The sequence below is a fragment of the Schistocerca americana genome, chromosome 7 (genome assembly GCF_021461395.2).
Source record: "Schistocerca americana isolate TAMUIC-IGC-003095 chromosome 7, iqSchAmer2.1, whole genome shotgun sequence".
Taxonomy (NCBI): Eukaryota; Metazoa; Arthropoda; class Insecta; order Orthoptera; family Acrididae; genus Schistocerca; species Schistocerca americana.
The window spans coordinates 609667772-609688750 of NC_060125.1; the positions used below are offsets into that span (position 1 = coordinate 609667772).

At 42.3% G+C, this 20979-nt stretch overlaps 1 protein-coding gene across 1 annotated transcript in view; it reads right to left on the reverse strand.

Moving 5' to 3' along the window:
• Window positions 1-9527: 9527 nt before the first annotated feature.
• LOC124621937 (hemocyte protein-glutamine gamma-glutamyltransferase-like) overlaps window positions 9528-20979 on the reverse strand; it is a 358656-nt gene continuing 347204 nt past the window's right edge. The window contains exon 14 of the mRNA XM_047147447.1: window positions 9528-10384. Coding sequence (XP_047003403.1) covers window positions 10243-10384 — 142 coding nt within the window. The 3' untranslated portion in view covers window positions 9528-10242. The remainder of the gene's footprint in view (window positions 10385-20979) is intronic.

Consider the following 20979-nt stretch of genomic DNA (forward strand, 5'->3'; position numbering starts at 1 on the left):
CCCAGGCATGTTGGCTGCCCTGGAAAGCTGCTCAATAAGGCAGGTCGATATTATTCCTACACAACACGTCTGTTGTGTTGGGCAGCCTGCAGGGCAGGTCTTAGAAACTCTCATATTTGTATCTCCATAAATATCAGAGCTAGAGAGTTATAGACTCCTCTGTGTTGGTGCTCTTAGTGTATGGAGTTCATGTGTCAAGTTTGACTCACTTCGGTGCAGGAGTGGAGTTCTTACACATACATATGTATGGTCAGCATCTTTGTTTTTTTTTTTTTTTTTGAGCCATCAGTCTTGTGACTGGTTTGATTAGGTGCACCATGAATTCTTAACCTGTGCCAACCTCTTCATCTCAGAGTGATACTTGCACTCTAGAGCCTCAATTAATTGCTAGATGTATTCCAGTCTCTGTTGTCCTCTATAGTTCTTCCCTTCTACAGCTCCTCTAGGATCATGGAAGTTATTCCTCGATGTCTTAACAGATTTTCTATCATACTGTTTCTTCTTATTGTTAGTATTTTCCATATATTCCTTTCCTCACCAATTCTGCAGAGCACCTCCACATTCCTTACCTTATAAGTCTGCCTAATTTTCAACATTCTTCTGTAGGTTTATACGTAACTTGGATGATTAGACAGTGCAATCACAGCTAATTGTGATGGGTTTCTTTGGTCATTCAGTAGTTTTTGGAACTGGAGAAGGAGTTCAGTACAGTGCCTACGTTTGTGTCCTCTAGTCACTCCATATGCAAGCGTTCAGACTATTTATGATCATGTAGCTGAAATGTTTCTCATGTTGCTTACATTCTCCTTGGTTAATCTTTTCTGTTATTCTAGAATTAGGTAAAATTTTTCTTATCAGCTGTCATCTTGGACCATACAGTTCTATATATTGACTGCGGGACATTTCTGCCGTGCAGGTAACTGAGATTTGGTATTCAGTGGAGTGCATTGCCTTACCTTACTGTAAACAAAGTAAAACTTTTATCTATGTCTCTTAAGAGGAAAGATATGGGCTTCTGCAGCAGCTAAAGAAACAAATAGAACCCCGTAGCACGCAGTTACAAGATTAATGGTAAACATCTGGAATCCGTTGTGAGCTGCCTCTCTTTTGTAAACTGAATATGAGCCTTCATACAAGACTATAATCACAGTTTATTCTCTGGATTATATCCCCAACAGTAAATATGATCCACTGATAATGTGATATGGCTTTTGAATAGCAACAAGAAATGACAGAAATTATGCAAAGTACAATGAAAAAAGGGGTAGTTACTCGGAGGTAATACCATTGGATACAGAACGTGTGCATGAACTACCAACCACATACAGGTCACATTTATACAAAGACAAATTTTTTTGTTTGTTATGTGCACTGTAATAACCTGAAAACACTAACCTTGTATGGTGAATGTGATGTTTTGCAGTCATGTCGTCTCAACTGCGGGGTATCTTAGAGACCTGCATCAGCGGCAACTCATCTGGATTGCTGAATATGTCTCTAAAATAAACAGATACTAGTGGGGCATGCATGTGTAGTATAACCCCATGAGAAAGCAAAATATGTAACCATGGAGGCACCATGAATGTGGTGGAACTGGTAGTTCCAGGAAAAAGGTGTAAGATAATAAATTTGTGAAGTCTAAATGTATGGTAGAGCCAATGTTATTTACAAGCGGATTACATATACAGTTTAGGAGTGTTGACTGTGAACAAACGTCGAGTCAGAATATCCAACATCCTTTCAAAACATGGTTCAAATGGCTCTGAGCACTATGGGACTTAACTGCTGTGGTCATCAGTCCCCTAGAACTTAGAACTACTTAAATCTAACAAACCTAAGGACATCGAACACATTCCTGGCCGGACCAGGATTCGAGCCAGCGACCGTAGCGTACATCCTTTCCAAACAACGTATCTCACAGCTTCAAAACGCTTGAAAACATAGTCGTGAGTGAGAAAGCCGTTTCAAGCCACTTTAACTTACAGATGCCTAGCAGAGAGACGTATTCTGAGCACCAGATGTTTCGAAGCAACTGAAAGTAGAACAAAGCCCCAGAATTTTACACGTGAACTCAAGATGTAAAAGACGACGGGAAATAAGATACGATTTTACGTAACTTGAATGTTATCGTGGATCTCAGTCATATGACTGGAACTGAGGTGCTCGTTGATGCAGCAATCTCAAATATTACTGTGAAGGTTGTTGGTCGAATGCCTCCATGTCGAACACGGGAAAATGTTTGAAATACTGTTCGCTACTGAAGGATGATAAGGGGATTACGACGAGAGACAAGGAAATGGGAGTTCCTTTGTGTCATTGCTTTGCCCTCACAGGAAGATCAACCAGTACTTCCTTGTTTTGGCAAGGACGCATCATTCTCGAGAAAGGGGCAACACGTAAGTAACTGTGTTGGGTTAACAAGTGAATTACTCTGAGTGTCGCGTAGTTCTGCGATGTACGAAAGGTCTCGCTTAGAGAAAATACTGACAAGACGTATGAATCACAGATTCTTGGGGAACTTAAATGGAATCTCGGGAAAATCGGTGATGTTTTAGAGAAAGCCTTGTGGGTCAGTTTAAACAAGTGGTATTCGAAGATGATTATGTGACAGTTATTTCTCCTAAACGTATATTTCGTATTGGGGTCATGAGAATAAATAGTTTCAAGTGAGATTAGGGTACTACAGATACATGTAAGTAATTGTATTATTCTCGCTCAGTACTCGAATGTGATAATCTTAATATTTGTATGATGGACCCTTCGCCACAAAGTGTACAGTGGCTTGCAGGGTATATATGTAGATGTTGGCTAACACCCACAGCATTTGACGTCTTAAGAATTCTGTATACGAAAGGACGCTACAGGGTAAACCTGTATCAATGAACTTTTTCTTTTTAATTTCAGTTCATGACTGCCGGAAGAGGGGCAGCTTGTCCTACAGCATTCTTCCAGTCGAAGATGGCCAAATATGGAACTCAGAGGTCTGTGACGTCGAGCCGGGAAGTGCCCATCAAAATAAAAGAGTTAATAAACGAACCCCTTTATTATTTCCACAAAGTGATTGTTAAGTGGTATTATAATCATACTGTGTGTATTTGTGTTCTGAAGCTGCAAAAAAAGGATCAAAATATCATGACATATGAAGCAACAGATGCGAAAGTGTTTGCGATTCTTACAGTGCGGAAAACGTTCAGTGACTGTTTCGATTGAACATCACATTCTAAATTATTCTTTTAAACTTCCCCATTATTGTCTTTAATTGAATGTTTCTTTAACAGTGGTGAACTGATCGAATCATTTTATACAGTACATTTTTCAGTTGCTCAAAGTAAATTGAGGAAAAAGACTGATCATGGCTTGTCTTCACCCATCATCAGGGCAATACAAAGCTTATATTGTGAAACAAAAAAAGTAATAAATACATGGGAAAAATGGACAGATGACAGAAAATAAGTCAGTTGAAGAAGGAGACAAGGTGAGAATGAGACAAGGTTTTTTTTTTCTTTTATGCGTATCTATAAACATTTGCAGAGACAATGTCGTTATTAAACAGGAAATCAGAAAATTAATCAGAAGTTATACATTAAGTGCTATGTCGATCCAGACGGTATACAACAATCTCCACACGGCCATAGTGGACTTGAGACTGCCGAACAAATCGCCAGGGAACATGGGCATTGAAATGCTTGGAACACAAACTGAATCCCTAGCATCGTGTTGTCTCCTTGTCACCGACGAGTGCCAGATTTGTCTGAAGCCTGACGATCGTTTAGGAGTGCGTGGAGGTAGTCACGTGTCAGTGGATAAATCAGACATACGGACCCACCTGTCGAGAAGGTGGGTCAGTCAAACACTGGGCTGATATGATGTGCAGATGTCAGATGCTGCCGTCGGTGCTGAGAATAATTTGAGGGCTGTGGAGCATTACGGCAGGGACCGCCAACAGCCCCATAGTCAACAATGCGGCGGTGGGTTAGTCTTTCGGGACCATGATTGTGGATCATATGCTCACCTCTGGAACATCTTCTGCCAGGAAGCACGAATCAACTGACTGGAATAACCTGCGGTATTTGCTGGCATGAAGTCGATTCAGCTTATCTGCACCAGATGAAATTTGCATAGCGTCATATACTCTTTCTGAAAATACTCGTTTCCTCCGTACTTGAAACATGTTTTGTTGTCTGAGTAAGTGCTTACTTTAGGAATGCCAATTATAATAACTCCTTTCGTCTTTGGAGAGATTTTTCTCTTTCTGTGGATAATTTTTTTCTTTTACTTAATTTATGTTATTTATTATGCCAAGACTGGTAAAGTGTTTACAAAACAGTTTTATTTTTAGCAACATTATTTTCAAAATTTACGCAAAGTCGCCTCAGTTTTCCGTTGTTATAATAACACCCACAAAAGCCGTCTGCACCCTTTAACTCTCCAGACAGTGACTACTAGTTTATTCCAATTATATCCCAAAACAGTTAAGAATCTAACTGAAGCAGGATTATTGAAGACAGCTTCTGCAGTCACATACAGTTTAACAGATGTGCCATACATCAGGAAACTTCACAACAGTATGTTAGTAGTACAACATCAACTGAGACAATAAATGTCTTATAGGCCTAAATGATAACGACAGTAAGTACTTACTTTGTTTTAGCGACATTATTTGATTGTGTGATCATGTTATACTTCCGAATAAGTACTTCAGTAATGGAATTATGAAACATACTCTTCAAAGATTAATTTGACATCTGGCAGACAAGTAGAATATGGTTGTTATGCAAAGGGTTTGCAAAATAGGTTTATTAAAATGCTTGAAACCATGAAATGCTATCGCAAAAGTGCTATACTGCTGTTCATTCACTCTTACAACTCATCACCACATTCTTCTTAAAAAAATGGACTTCTCTCAGCTCGTAACTAATCAGTTCTTAAGATGATCGTTAAATGTGATCAAAACCAGTTATTGAGTATGACTCTTTTTAACTGACACTGTACAAAAAATATATTAAACATAAGCTGGATTATTTTAATGGGCATATTGTCCCTTAAAGGCAACAAAACAAATGGATACAGTTTCTGATACAGAACCTTCATGACATGGAAGATTTACAGTAACGAAAGAATCAAATAGATATTGAGGCCAACATTTTAAATTATTGTGATTCAAGACAACAGGAAAAGTTTTCTTATAATTACCAAATTATTTTATTCTTGGCTGTAATTTTCAGCAACTGTAGTATTATTGTTCCGAATAAATTTCAGTCAGCAGTTGCAAATTTTATTATGCTATACCGCTTTCCACAAATTAATTTGTCATCTTCAGTAGCGTAATTAAGCAGAAAGTCAATATCTTCTTCATAGAAGGCCAGTGCCATGGTATGTCCAGAAATTATGTATGTGATTATTTTAAACGCTGTTTGACAATTTAAAGTAACTGTGTCACATCTATGTATCTGTTTTGCTAGCATCAAGGAACATACGTTTCTTGCTGCCAGCATAACAGATACATAGACGTGATTCAGTTATTAATGCACAACGAATGCACAACTATTTTCGCCTTGTGAAATTCGGAAAAATGTACTATCTCGCTCTGCGTTCCAATTTCAGTTTACCGTGCAACACTACGACACTCTTACACTCTTCACCATAGAGAAATTGACACGTTTTGCTAGGCTGAGTCTGAATGCTTCACATACGTGTGGATACTAAGATAAGCACTAAGATAACGGCCAGTTAGCTCGAGTCTCTCATTTACTTTCATGTACTACTTGGGTCCAGAGTGGGTGCCTTGTACCACGCGACGTTGAAATGGTCGATTGCACCACTCAATTGTCGGCATCCCAGACATAAAAAGTTGTCTCTACTTTTTTTGTTCAAGGCTTTAACATGTGGCTACTCCGTAGACGTCAAATAGCGAATGAGCTCCAGTTCGGTTAAAATTTCTTCAGATAATTCAGCGGATAATCTAGACAAAAGAGTAGTACAAAACACAACCTCCTCAACAGTGGAACTACAGAGAAATGCTCGGTATTCAGCCTGAATACTCGAGAACAGCACGGGAAAACAGCAGAAATGCGTCGAACGAAGAGGAGAGGAAAAAGGTTCCAAATGAAGAATCATTATTACTACCACAGTACTGCGTTGTTTGTTCAAAGAGAGGAGTCCATTTGTTGAAGAGGTGCCGATTTCAGATATTTTTGTAGTAGTTATTTTGCGTATTTATTTATGTTATAATTATCCTTTGTGAAGACAAAGTGCAGATGAAATAGATAAATGTGGTAATATCATACAGTTTTCTCGTATTGTTCACAAGTGTGTGGAAAGTACTGGAAAGGCATCTGCGCCATATGAATTTACGACAATCGATGCAGTCATTTTTGAAAGGGCCTTACTCAAAAATGTAAAATTTTCAGGGACGAAGAAAAGTATTCTGTAGGTGAGTGTATGGAATATATTAGGATGGGCTTTCGACTGTTTAAAGAGCACAATGAAGTAGATATTTTGCCATTGCTGCAGCTGCTCTGTTTTGCAATATCTTTAAAAAGAAAGCAAGTCCAATATCTTGGAATAAGGTACTTTTCTTAAGGATGTAATTCATATGCGTGGTCATGCTATGTTTTACTAGTGTTTTAAGTGTTTCTTTTTTTACCCGCACAGTTTCACATTATTATATCACTAATCAACGTAGGTAAAAACGGTTTCATTAATAATAATAATAATCATCATCAGCAGCAATGTTATACAGGGTGGTCCATTGATAGTGATCAGGCCAAATATCTCACGAAATAATCATCAAACGAAGAAACTACAAAGAACGAAACTCGTCTAGCTTGAAGGGGGAAACCAGATGGCGCTATGGTTGGCTCTCCGGATGGCGCTGCCATAGGTCAAACGGATATCAACTGCGTTTTTTAAAATAGGAACCCCCATTTTTTTATTACATATTCGTGCAGTACGTAAAGAAATATGAATGTTTTATTTGGACCACTTTTTCGCTTTGTGATAGATGGCGCTGTAATAGTCACAAACGTATAAGTACGTGGTATCACGTAACATTCCGCCAGTGCGGACGGTATTAACTTCGTGACACATTACCGGTGTTAAAAAGGAGCGTTTACCAATTGCGGAAAAGTTCGATATCGTGTTGATGTATGGCTATTGTGATCAAAATGCCCAACGGGCGTGTGCTATGTATGCTGCTAGGTATCCTGGATGACATCATCCAAGTTTCCGGCCCATTCGCCGGATAGTTACGTTATTTAAGGAAACAGGAAGTGTTCAGCCACATGTGAAACGTCAACCACGACGTGCAACAAATGATGATGCCCAATTAGGTGTTTTAGCTGCTGTCGCTGCATAATATGTACTATTCAGCAACGGAATATCCACGATGGCTGCGACAAGTGGAACATCAGCGACCTAGGCGGGTTAATGTACGGTGCGGCATTATGGGAGGAAGGATAATTGGCCCCCATTTTATCGATGGCAATCTAAATGGTGCAATGTATGCTGATTTCCTATGTAATGTTCTACCGATGTTACTACAAGATGTTTTACTGCATGACAGAATGGCGATGTACTTCCAACATGATGGATGTCCGGCAGATAGCTCGCGTGCGGTTGAAGCGGTATTGAATAGCATATTTCATGACAGGTGGATTGGTCGTCGAAGCATATATCGTGATCGGTCTCTATGTTAACGTTTTTTGCCACGTGTTTCGAGATACTGTGCTCATCCTCTACCAGTAATTCAGTTTGTCGATGGTTAATAGCGTCTAGTAATCATTGATAGCTGATGATGGCCAGCAGCGACTCGAAACAAGTCGTTATACAGATCAATGGCCCGCACGTTCACCGGATTTGACGTCCCTGAATTTCTTTCTGTGGGGAAAGTTGAAGGATATTTGCTATCGTGATCCACCATTGTAAATGCATGTGCGAGCATTACGGAAGGCGAACTACTCGCTGTTGAGAGGAATGTCGTTACACGTATTGCCAAATGCATTGAGGTTGACGGGCATCATTTTGAGCACATATTGCATTAATGTGGTATTTACAGGTAATAACGCTATAACAGCACGCGTTCTCAGAAATTATAAGTCACAAAGGTACATGTATCACATTGTAACAACCGAAATAAAATGTTAAAACTTACCTACGTTCTGTATTTTAATTTAAAAACCTACCTGTTGCTATAAAATTGTGAGCCATATGTTTGTGACTATTACAGCGTCATCTATCAAAAAGCGAAAAAAGTGGTCCAACTAAAACATTCATATTTCTTTACGTACTACACGAATATGTAATAAAAAGTGGGGATTCCCACTTTAAAGAAACGCAGTTGATATCCGTTTGACCTATGGCAGCGTCATCTAGCCATCTAGCCATCTGGTTTCCCCCTTCGAGCTAGACAAGTTTCGTTCTTTGTAGTTTTTTCGTTTGACGCTTATTTCGAGAGATATTTGGCTTGGTCACGATCAATGGACCACCCTGTATACAACCTATTTCAAAGAATCATCGTAGAAGTGCCGACAGTCTTGCCGAATTTAATCAAGTAATTGTTGAATGTATTCCATTTTTCCCCTTAATAGTCACTGATCCAATATAAGACTCTGCAAAATTAAAAACAACATACACTGCTAGAAACAAAAGTCGAAGCTATGCTTCTGTACTCCTCCGATGTGTTCAGAAGCCGCGAGACCAGTCTGTAGCTTACTACGATAAAAATACATGAAGGAATGTGGTTGAAACAGGTAGTGTACTCATAATGTTTCACTCTTTTGCCGTTTTATAGCATTCTGTTCATAGTTTCCAACATAATGGTTTTCCTTCTTTCTATCTTTATCTTCTTGGTACTTTGTCTACGTTCCAACTCAACACTCGACGTCAGCTTATATCGCACAAGAAATGCTCAGAAATAACAACAGTTTAACTACGAAAAGCAAGACGTAACATTTTGCATTAGACATTGATCTATTCCATGCAAAGTTGATCAATATTGAAAGGGCATTATTCCATGAGAAAAACCCTTGCAAAAATGATGTCTATGAAACTAAGTGACAAAAACACATTCACAATGTGTGGAATAAGGCCCTTTTCACTCGAAAAGATGTATCCGTGTGTATAAAATCTGGTACCATTCTTAACTCATTTTGTCAAAATTTGTAGAAAGGCCCTTTCAGATATGACTTCATCAATTGAAGTGAGACATTGTCAGTTACGATCGCTTCTGTCATTATTCAGATAAAATTAATTGAAATGCGTCTTTCTATTACGTTGGTATTTATGTGTGCTGCTTTGTTACGCTAATGCATTCAGCATTAATGTGATTGTATGCAGAAAATAACGCGTAATAAATTTTTCATTTTATCATCAAGCCAGACTGAGTTATTGTTTGAACGTTCACAACGGTCTGCCGGATGTAAATCACAGGTCTCTGTCCAAAGCATTACTGTTTTCACTGCACAGAAAGAAGTGGTATCGGATGGAAAGAATCGATACGCAACGGATTTAAGGACATTCGAAAGCAATTTACATCTTCATCTACTTTATTGATTTCAGTTACTACATTCTTGTGATACATAAGAATATAAACAATATTTCACTAGGACTACTACTAGAATTTCCTAGGCATTACAAGTGCAGCAATATTACCAGTCAATTGAAGCTAGAAACGTTAACACATATGTAGATGTAGATATTGCACATAAAATTAAAAACAAACGCCATCCTAGTCATTATGTGGAAATGATGAAGCAAAACTAAAACTAAACTACTTGACTGATTGTCATCGGAGTACATATGAGTTATCATCGTGCACTTGTTACGCGTGTATCTGTGCATTGCTTTTAGTTAATTTGCCACGTTGGTAGTACCGATTATAGGCGACTGTGTTGTATTGAAAGTAGCAAGCATATATCGTGATCGGTCTCTATGTTAATTTTTTTTGCCACGTGTTTCGAGACACTGTGCTCATCCTCTACCAGTAATTCAGTTTGTCGATGGTTAATAGCGTCTAGTAATCATAGATAGCTGATGATGGCCAGCAGCGACTCGAAACAAGTCGTTATACAGATCAATGTTACTAAATTAATAATCCACAAACATTGTGACTGACCTGACATAGCTTTACGTGAGAATATTTATACTAAATCATGAGGTATTCATTTTTTATAAATAAAAGCAAAGTGATTGATTGTGTTGGAAAGAATGTGTTGAGCGTATCAGCAGCGTGGTTCACTCTCGTCAGTCAAAGACGTCGAAGGCGACGGAGCCGGTGATGTCGACGAGCTCTTTGGAGGAGAAGGTGCCCACCAGCTTGTGCTCGCCCGCCTTGGCCGGGGTGAAGCGTTGTTGGAACGTCACCTCCTCCTCGGGCTCCACGTCCCTGCCGGACACAATAAAAAGAATGCAACAGCTGTCACAGTGCCGAAATAATACAATGCGTGCACTCAAAACCAAGTGTCCGAAACGAAGCTGTGTGTCTGGCATTACGTGGGGACGAGTTTGGGGGTGTTGGAAGCAGACTCCGACCGCCGCATACGCTGTGGACCGTCTCTCAGATTTCGGAAGGAGGCGCAACAGCTATAGCCTGACTAGGCAGTTCCTGCCATCTAAACCACGTCGTAATAATGTCACAGGCTCAGTGTACCGTACGGACTAGGTGAAGGTCTGTTTTTTAGTTACTAAATACACTACTGGCCATTAAAATTGCGGCACCACGAAGATGGCGTGCTAAAGACGCGAAATTTAACCGACAGGAAGAAGATGCTGTGATATGCAAATGATTAGCTTTTCAGAGCATTCACACAAGGTTGGCGCCGGTGGCGACACCTACAACGTGCTGATATGAGGAAAGTTTCCAACCGATTTCTCATACACAAACAGCAGTTCACCGGCGTTGCCTGGTGAAACGTTTTTGTGATGCCTCGTGTAAGGAGGAGAAATACGTACCATCACGTTTCCGACTTTGATAAAGGTCTGATTGTAGCCTATCGCGATTGCGGTTTATCGTATCACGACATTGCTGCTCACGTTGGTCGAGATCCAATGACTGTTAGCAGAATATGGAATCTGTAGGTTCAGGAGGGAAATACGGAACGCCGTGCTGGATCCCAACGGCCTCGTATCACTAGCAGTCGAGATGACAGACATCTTATTCGCATGGCTGTAACGGATCGTGCAGCCACGTATCGATCACTGAGTCAACAGACGGGGGCGTTTGCAAGACAACAACCATCTGCACGAACAGTTCGACGACGTTTGTAGCAGCATAGACTATCAGCTCGGAGACCATGGCTGCGGTTACCCTTGACACTGCGTAACAGACAGGAGTGCCTGCGATGGTGTAATCAACGACGAACCTGGGTGCACGAATGGAAAAACGTCATTTTTTCGGATGAATCTAGATTCTGTTTACAGCATCATGATGGTCGCATCCGTGTTTGGCGACACCGCGGTGAACGCACATTGGAAGCGTGTATTCGTCATCGCCATACTGGCGTATCAACCGGCGTGATGGTATGGGGTGCCATTGGTTACACGTCCCGGTCACGTCTTGTTCACATTGACGGCACTTTGAACAGTGGACGTTACATTTCAGAAGTGTTACGACCCGTGGCTCTAAGCTTCATTCGATGCCTGCAAAACCCTATATTTCAGCAGGATAATGCACGACCGCATGTTGCAGGTCCTGTACGGGCCTTTCTGGATACAGAAAATGTTGGACTGCTGCCCTGGCCAGCACATTCTCCAGATCTCTCACCCATTGAAAACGTCTGGTCAATGGTGGCCGTGCAACTGGCTCGTCACAATACACCAGTCACTACTCTTGATGATCTGTGGTATCGTGTTGAACCTGCATGGGCAGCTGTACCTGTACACGCCATCGAAGCTCTGTTTGGCTCAATGCCCAGGCGTATCAAGGCCGTTATTACTGCCAGAAGTGGTTGTTCTGGGTATTGATTTCTCAGGACCTATGCACCCAAATTGCGTGAAAATGTAATCACATGTCAGTTCTAGTTATATATATTTGTCCAATGAATACCCGTTTATCATCTGCATTTCTTCTTGGGGTAGCAATTTTAATGGCCAGTAGTGTATGCGAAATAAAGTTGTAGTATGTTGTTCACATACGTAGCGGAAGCTATCCCTTGGTGGAAAAAGGAAGGTCTAATAATTCGTTTCACACTAAGTGCAAACCACATTCCTGTTTTCACACCATGCAGAAGCCGTTCTTTTAGGTATCAGCATTTTCAGAATTCCAGTGTCGATTAATTTGCCAGTTCATACGACTCTATAAAAGCATCCAAGTTTCGTCATAAGGCGACATTTCAGTATCAATCCATCCATCATGTGTTACAGACTGCAAAAATCAGGTGCAGTACCAAACTCGAGCTCTGGTAGTCAGACGATGCTCTGCCGTTTCCCGCATGGTTTCCATTTCAGTTTTTGCATAGATCTGTAAGCAGACGCTACCGATTGACTTCCCAGTCCGAAGTGGTAAATGCCACAGTAATGTGTCGCACATCTGTCCCAGGCCACTGCTGAGGTGTTTGGTACACCAGTTGTTAAAGTATGAGAAATCGACAGAAAGCACAAATGCTGTATCATGGGTTGCAAAATTTTTCGTAATTCTGTTTACTGAGTATTGCGCAACATTGTTTAAGAGGCACAAAGGTGGACAATCTGGAAGTTTTTGCAACCAACACACAAAAGTGGTGAGATGGGCATGACTTAGATTAGATGTTTTCTTCATTCCAGTAGTTCCATAGTGAGGAAATCCTCCAGATGTAGAACATGTAAGGAAAACATGAACACACATTAAAAATTTACAATGAGAAACAAATATGGTAATGCGTCTTTCACAGATCCCAAGTAAAATGGCCCTCACGGATGCAAAATAAGTAAATTTTTTAAAAATATATTTCAATTAAAAAGGTAGTAATTAACTTGCACGAAACAGGTACGTGTTCAGTACACTAAAGTGTATACAATTCTTAGGCTATTTCAGCTATGCGTCACCAAATAGAATAGTCATTTTAGAACAGTTATTTACAATGTTCACATGGCTGCAGTGCATTTATGCAAGTCAGGTTGAACTCATACTCAACGTTATTTGATATTGCAAGTAACATACACACATCAGTTGCTTCTACTAAGAAACTCATCAGTGGAGTAGGAGGAGTTGGCTACCTCTTAAACTGAACTTCATTTGTAGTAAGACTTTTTATTTCTACTGGCATGTTTGTGAAAATGTGTATATCTGAATGGCGACCACCTACTTGGACCAAAGTAACTGACTTTAAAACTTTGTGAAGATTATTTTTATTTCTAGTACTGATTCCATGAACTGAATTATTGGTCTGAAGAGAGATATATACACTCTAAGCCAAAAACTTCGCACCACGAAGGAATTACCCATATGGGGCAGAAATTGGCATATGTGATGTATATGTATAGACAAACAAATGATTACAATTTTGAGAAAGATGGGTGACTTATCGAAGAGAAAGAGCTTCACGAACTGAACAAGTCAATAACACGTTGGCCAACCTCTGGCCCTTATGTAAGCAGACATTTGGCTTGGCAATGACTGATAGAGGCGTTGCACGTCCTCCTGAGGGATACTGTGCCAAATTCTGTCCAGTTGGCACGTTAGATCGTCACAATCCCGAGATGGTTCGAGGGTTCTTCTCATAATGCTCCAAAAGTTCTCAATTTGTAGACATCGGACGACGTTGTTGGCCAAAGTAGGGTTTAGAAAGTACGAAGACAAACTGTAGAAGCTTTCTCGGTGTGATGGAGGGCATTATATTACTGAAACGTAAAACCAGGCTGGCTATGAAGGGCTACGAAATGGGGAGTAGAATATGGTCGACATATCAATGTGCTGTAAGGATGCCATGGATGACCAGCAGAGGGGTCCTGCTATGAAATGAAATGGGACCCCAGACCATCACTCCTGGTCATCAGGCCGTATGGCAGGCGACACTCACGTTGTTATCCCACTGCTGTCCAGGGCGTCTGCATCGCGTCTGGCCTGTTCGTTGGGGCTCAGTCTGAAGTGTGCCTCACAACTGAAGACAATTCTACTCCAGTCAATGAGATACCAAGGCTGTGAAAGCAGTCTACAGTCATTAACCTGCCACGAAGACTTGATCCGTATGTCTCACCTCACAGTCTTGCAAGCTAGCATGGAGCGTATTACGTTTTACAGTGAATAAAAAAGAAGACTTTCACGACATATTTACATAAAGATTTGGCATAAAAAAATTTTCTAAGAAGGTAAAACACACTAGGTACTAATTTGTTGGAGGAATAGAGTACTATATAAAGCCAAAAATCAGGACATAGCTCAGATAATCGAGTTGTTGAACAGACGCTGCAGAAGCCATCGTTGTCAATAAGAAGCCGGTGAGTTTGGAACAAGACGTAAGTAAAGCAGCAGAGGAGCACTGCAGGGCGCCAGGAGTGCCACGGCAGCCAGTGGCGTCACTAGCGACCAGTCAGGCAAATCCTGCAGCTCACGCTGGCAGAGGTGAGACTCAAGCGGCCTTGGCCTTGGAATATACACAGTAGACATTATGACAATATGTCACGTAATCTGCTGTTGGCTACATAAAGAGGATGTTACAAAAGTCCAATAAATGTGAAGTCAAAGGATAACAACCAAATCCGAGCTTCCTGGCTGGAAAATGAGTACATGGTGGAACGACTGAGAGAAAGGTGCCAAATGGTCCACTAACTTCTACCATGTACTCATGAACGCCAGTCCGTTGGCCATACAAACCCCATTCAGGGCTAGGTAGATCACCTAACATGACATATGCAGGTGTGGTCATACCTGACCACATTATCTTCAACTGCGATACATATAATGGAATTAGGGAACCAACAGAGACTAAGCAATTACTACATGAACGATAAAGAAATTATGAATAGTGGACGGTTATAGGCAATGTCACTAACACCAGTGCCCAGCATAAAAAAGATAAATTTGCCAGGCTACTGCATTTACGAAGTCCCTTCCATCCCATATGACATCACTACAGATGTGTGAATGTGAATAACAGTGTGCTATCGAGTGCATTTAGTGTTTCGAAGTATGTGAATGGGTGTGTTGCATTATATAGTGTGCTTGTGCAACCAAGATCACAGCGTCGTATGAGGCAGAAACCGCAGTTCCACATTGTCATAGCATCTGGTTCCACCTCAGCGATGACGACAAAGAGATGCATGTTCAAGGAAGATGTGAAACAGTGCTGTAAACAATGTCAATGCTTTCTAGACACTGTTTTCATGCACACAAAAAAGTGACTGCTATGGCAGGGATAGATAGGAACATGCTTTGTTGCCATTCCAGAAAATATATAGATTTGTGTATATAAATTCACTCGTATTTGTATAAGGTGATACTATTCAATCTGTCTCTCACTGCCTGTAGCCCCCCCCCCCTCTCTCGTGTGTGTGTGTGTGTGTGTGTGTGTGTGTGTGTGTGTGTGTGTGTGTGTGTGTGTGTGTGTGTGTGTGTCTGTGTGAGGGAGAGAGAGAGAGAGAGAGAGGAGCTACAGGCAGAGGGAGACAGAATGAATAGTACCACCTTATACAAATATGAGTGAATATATATATATATATATATATATATATATATATAGGGTGAGTCACCTAACATTACCGCTGGATATATTTCGTAAACCACATCAAATACTGACGAATCGATTCCACAGACCGAACGAGAGGAGAGGGGCTAGTGTAACTGGCTAATACAAACCATAAAAAAATGCACGGAAGTATATTTTTTAACACAAACTTACGTTTTTTTAAATGGAACACCGTTAGTTTTGTTAGCACATCTGAACATATAAACAAATACGTAGTCAGTGCCGTTTGTTGCATTGTAAAATGTCAGTTACATCCGGAGATATTGTAACCTAAAATTGAAGCTTGAGTAGCACTCCTCCGCTGTTCGAGCGTGTGTATCGGAGAGCACCGAATTACGTAGGGATCCAACGGGAACGGTGATGGACCTTAGGTACAGAAGAGACTGGAACAGCACATTACGTCCACATGCTAACACCTTCTTATTGGTCTTTTTCACTGACGCACATGTACATTACCATGAGGGGTTAGGTACACGTACACACGTGGTTTCCGTTTTCAATTACGGAGTGGAATAGAGTGTGTCCCGACATGTCACGTCAATAGATGTTCAATGTGGTGGCCATCATTTGCTGCACACAATTGCAATCTCTGGAGTAATGAATGTGTACACGCCGCAGTACATCTGGTGTAATGTCGCCGCGGGCTGCCACAATACGTTGTTTCATATCCTCTAGGGTTGTAGGCACATCACGATACACATTCTCCTTTAACGTACCCCACAGAAAGAAGTCCAGAGGTGTAAGATCAGGAGAACGGGCTGGCCAATTTATGCGTCCTCCACGTCCTATGAAACGCCCGTCGAACATCCTTTCAAGGGTCAGCCTAGTGTTAATTGCGGAATGTGCAGGTGCACCATCATGCTGATACCACATACGCCGACGCGTTTCCAGTGGGACATTTTCGAGCAACGTTGGCAGATCATTCTGTAGAAACGCGATGTATGTTGCAGCTGTTTGGGCCCCTGCAATGAAGTGAGGACCAATGAGGTGGTCGCCAATGATTCCGCACCATACATTTACAGTCCACGGTTGCTGTCGCTCTAGGGGACGGACCAGTAATGCATGTTCCGCAGATTCACTGCCCCGTGGTTTGTGAAACCCGCTTCATCGGTAAACAGGTAGAACTGCAACGCATTCTCTGTTAATGCCCATTGACAGAATTGCACTCGATGATTAAAGTCATCACCATGCAATTGCTGATGTAGCGGTGACGATGCAGTATGCGCATGACACTACTTTGACTCAGTCCACCGGTTCTCGCAATGTCCCGTGTACTCATGTGTGGGTTCATGGCAACAGCAGCTAACACACCAACTGCACCCGCTTCTCCTGTGACGGGCCTGTTACGGACCCGTTTGCGTGCTACGACCATACCTGTTGCACACAGTTGGCGGTAGATGTTTTGCAATGTGCGGCACGTTGGATGCTCTCTGTCCGGGTACCGTTCTGCATACACCCTGCAGGCTTCAGCTGCATTTCGTCGACACTCGCCATAGATGAGTATCATCTCCGCCTTTTCAGAGTTCGAATACACCACGGTCACAGTTCCTACAACACTACACTATCACAGACGTCTGGTAACACGGTGTACTACAGTTGGTCTGCGTGCGGAGACGAATGCACAATAACAATAGCAGCAAGCGCTACATGCGGACACTGCGACAGCTAGACCAAACCGCAACAGTGCACTACAGCCACACTAGAAAACACGGTCGTCATCGTAAACATGTCCCTGCAGATGCTGCTCGCCGACCGTGGCCCGTGTTTGTTACAACACGCAACTGAACGTCGGAGGTTTCAAGTGTCAACTTTAGGTTACAATATCTCCGGATGTAATTAACATTTTACAATGCAACAAACGGCACTGATTAGGTATTTGTTTATATGTTCAGATGTGCTAACAAAACTAACGTGGTTCCATTTAAAAAAACGTAGGTTTGTGTTAAAAAACATAGTTCCGTGCATTTTTGTATGGTTTGTATTAAACAATTACACTAGCCCCTCTCCTCACGTTCGGTCTGTGAAATCGGTTCGTCAGTATTTGATATGGTTTACGAAATATATCCAGCGGTAACGTTAGGTGACTCGCCCTATATATATATATATATATATATATATATATATATATATATATGTGTGTGTGTGTGTGTGTGTATGAATTTCTTCCTAAACTCCTGTATCGATTTCTACCAAATATGGCACACAAGCAGCACAGTGGGCTCTATAACCTGCTAGCTCCACCAGGAGAGGAGAGACAGGCAACAATGTGTTTTTTTTTAGTCCCTGCTGTATAGGCTGCCCTTCACAATAATTGTGTTGTGTGGGAATAGTATTGGCCCACCTTATCGACCTGCTCTGCAGGGTAGCCTACATGTCAGAGGTTCAAATGGCTCTGAGCACTATGGGACTCAACATCTTAGGTCATAAGTCCCCTAGAACTTAGAACTACTTAAACCTAACTAACCTAAGGACATCACACACACCCATGCCCGAGGCAGGATTCGAACCTGCGACAGTAGCAGCCTCGCGGTTTCGGACTGCAGCGCCAGAACCGCACGACCACCGCGGCCAGCATGTCAGAGGGAAGAAACAGGTTTCCAATTCCGAATGTGAATGAATATTGCCATGTACAAGAGGTGTGTTGTAGTAGTATCAGTGTACTTTATCAGCGTTCTTTGCACGGCCATCTATGTCATTTTTCAGAAACTGTATTCAAGTCTGTGTAGTGTATCATGCCCTGCAAGACAGGTGTGTTGTGGAGGTGGTACCACCTTGCTTTAGCAACCAGTTTGCAGGGGCTGCAAATGTGGTTGGGCATGGCTGGGGGGGGGGGGAATTTAGATGAATGATGGAGGGGATGAACAGATATAAGGAGCAGAAGGGGATGGAGAAAGAGGAGCAGGAGGAGATGGTGAGAGAGAGAGAGAGAGGCCAAGGAGAAATAGATAGAGGGATGGGTAGGAAGATATGGGCAGAGAGAGAGGGGTGGAGGAGATGGACAAACAGAAAGGGGAGGAGGAGGTGGAAACAGAAATAGTGGGGAGGAGAAGATGGAGCGACAGAGAGAGAGGGAAGGAGGGGGAGATGGACAGATAGAGGTGGGAGGATAAGGAGAACAAAGAGATGTAATGAGGAAGAGCTGGACACAGAGAGGGTGGAGGACGAGGTGTGTGTATATCGAAGGCGAGAGAAGCAGTGGGGAAAAGGCTACTTTGCAGAGCCACAATATGCTCGTATCGCGAGGGGTAATGACGATTAAACAGGTGCTAACTTCGAGACGGGTTAGGGCTGTCGTTTGCACGACAACATACAATGACAGTAAAGATGGAATCCATGAAATTGCTCTAGTTTATCGCATACATTAATTTCGTGAAGGACGTCTTAACTGCTAGTAGCCGTATAGCGATGGTTCATAACTCTGTCACGACTATCACTGTAGTTTCTTGGATACTATTGACTACTCGCACTACAAGCAGCAGGAAGCGTAAATTTAATTTCCATCTTTACCCATAAATGCAGTATCTCGGTGCAGAGTAATGGGTACAGTAGAAGTGGCAATACAGCACATGCGCCGCTAACACTACCTAGACAGGAATTATGGAGGGAGAAGCCGCCAGGCATGTGAATCAGTACGGGACTACCTTCTCTCCTGGTAACTCTCTTGTTGTTGCTGAAGAAATTTTGTCGCACTTGCCTCGTTTTATTTAGGAAACATACTGCATTTGCACTGAAGTGAAAATATGCTGTAGGAGAATAAGGTTGCTTCATTGGTTCGGGGCGTCGCGTCGGATAATGTGGAAGCTGCACAATATTTGAACGGAACAGGTGCTCATCACCTTCAGGTGCTGTCTGACCCGTTGCTGCAGTGACTCGCCAGCATATACGCTGTCTCCCTAGAAATGCACAGGCGGCAAGGGATGGGCGTCTAACGTCATCTTACACGAATCATAGAGCACGGCGACATTCAGTGCCCCCTGCATGAGAAACGGCCCACGGACTCCTCATGCGTGACGCGCTGGTGGACAAGCTGTTGGCGCCCCGTTTAAGTTTGCGGACGCTCATTCTCCATCTGTGTTGACTCGGATTCATTCTTGTGTGGCCGATGATGCCTTAGTACCTCCAAGGCGCGTGCTTTTTTCTGGCGAGTGTATATATTGGCGGGCCACTACAGCAACACCCTCACCCCCTGCTCTCTCCTCTCCTCTCCAAACCCCGTGCGTTGCCGCGCATATACCGCTGCGTTCCATCCACCCACCCTGCATCTCCACACTCTCCACGTCTTATCCCAGTGAAACTTCCACCGTCTCCCCGTCCCGGATGATGAATTTCGTCTCGACATTTATCCTTCCTTCCAGATCTGACCCCAGGCCTCCTCTCCCCTCCTCCTAGGGCTCCCTCTCCTTCTCATCATTTCGTTGCATCCTGCCTCCTACGGCTCTCCCTCTTTCTCCTGCTCCTTCCCCTCCATTTCCCTGTCTTTGGGCTCCTTACCGGATCTCTCTCCCCCTCCCCCATCCCCCGTCTCTGAGTGCTCCCAGATTGTCCTCTCCTGTTGCCCCATCCGGCCTCTCCCCCTCCTCCATCACCCTCCCCCTTAACTCCCTCCTTTTCTCCCTCCCTCCGGTCTCCCCTCCCTTAGCAATTCATTCCCGTTTTAGCTTGTGAATTGCTTCGTGATTTCCATTTGTGTTCTGCTGCAAGTACAGTGTTTCTTTAAAAAAAATTCGTGCCATGTGAGTTTTAACGCTGTAACCTACGTTTTCATCATGTTGTAAGTGCCGCCAATGTTTCTTCAACGTCTTCGTCCAGTGTAGGTTTTTATTTATGCTCTCTGTGGTTTCAACTTGTGACTATGTCTCCCATTTACATTCTCCTTGTTTTGTGTATTTAATTGTTATTTTATCCCCTTGTCATTTTTAAAATCTGTCTGTTTTACATTTGTATGTTTCGCTCGGCTGAAGGACGGCGTCAATGTCCCGCTGCCAGCCTATATGGGGTAGGGGGATGAAATTACAAAACAGGGAAAAAAAATCCAGCCACATGTCAGTAAGCAGATGAAGACGATGAGTAGCTGTTTCGTTGAAATAGTGTGCAGCTTCCACATTATCTGACGTGACGCCTGTGAACCAATGAAGTAGTTATTACGCCGGGAAAATCTCAAACAGAGAATAAGGTTTAGTATTCTATCTCTTATACTCCTTTATCTTTGCTGCTATGGAATGATTATTTTTATCAATAAATAGTGTTCGAATTTGGTTGTGCTGGAGCGATGGAGTTATTTACATAGAAGTCATACCGCTAGAAAATCGTAACAAAATTC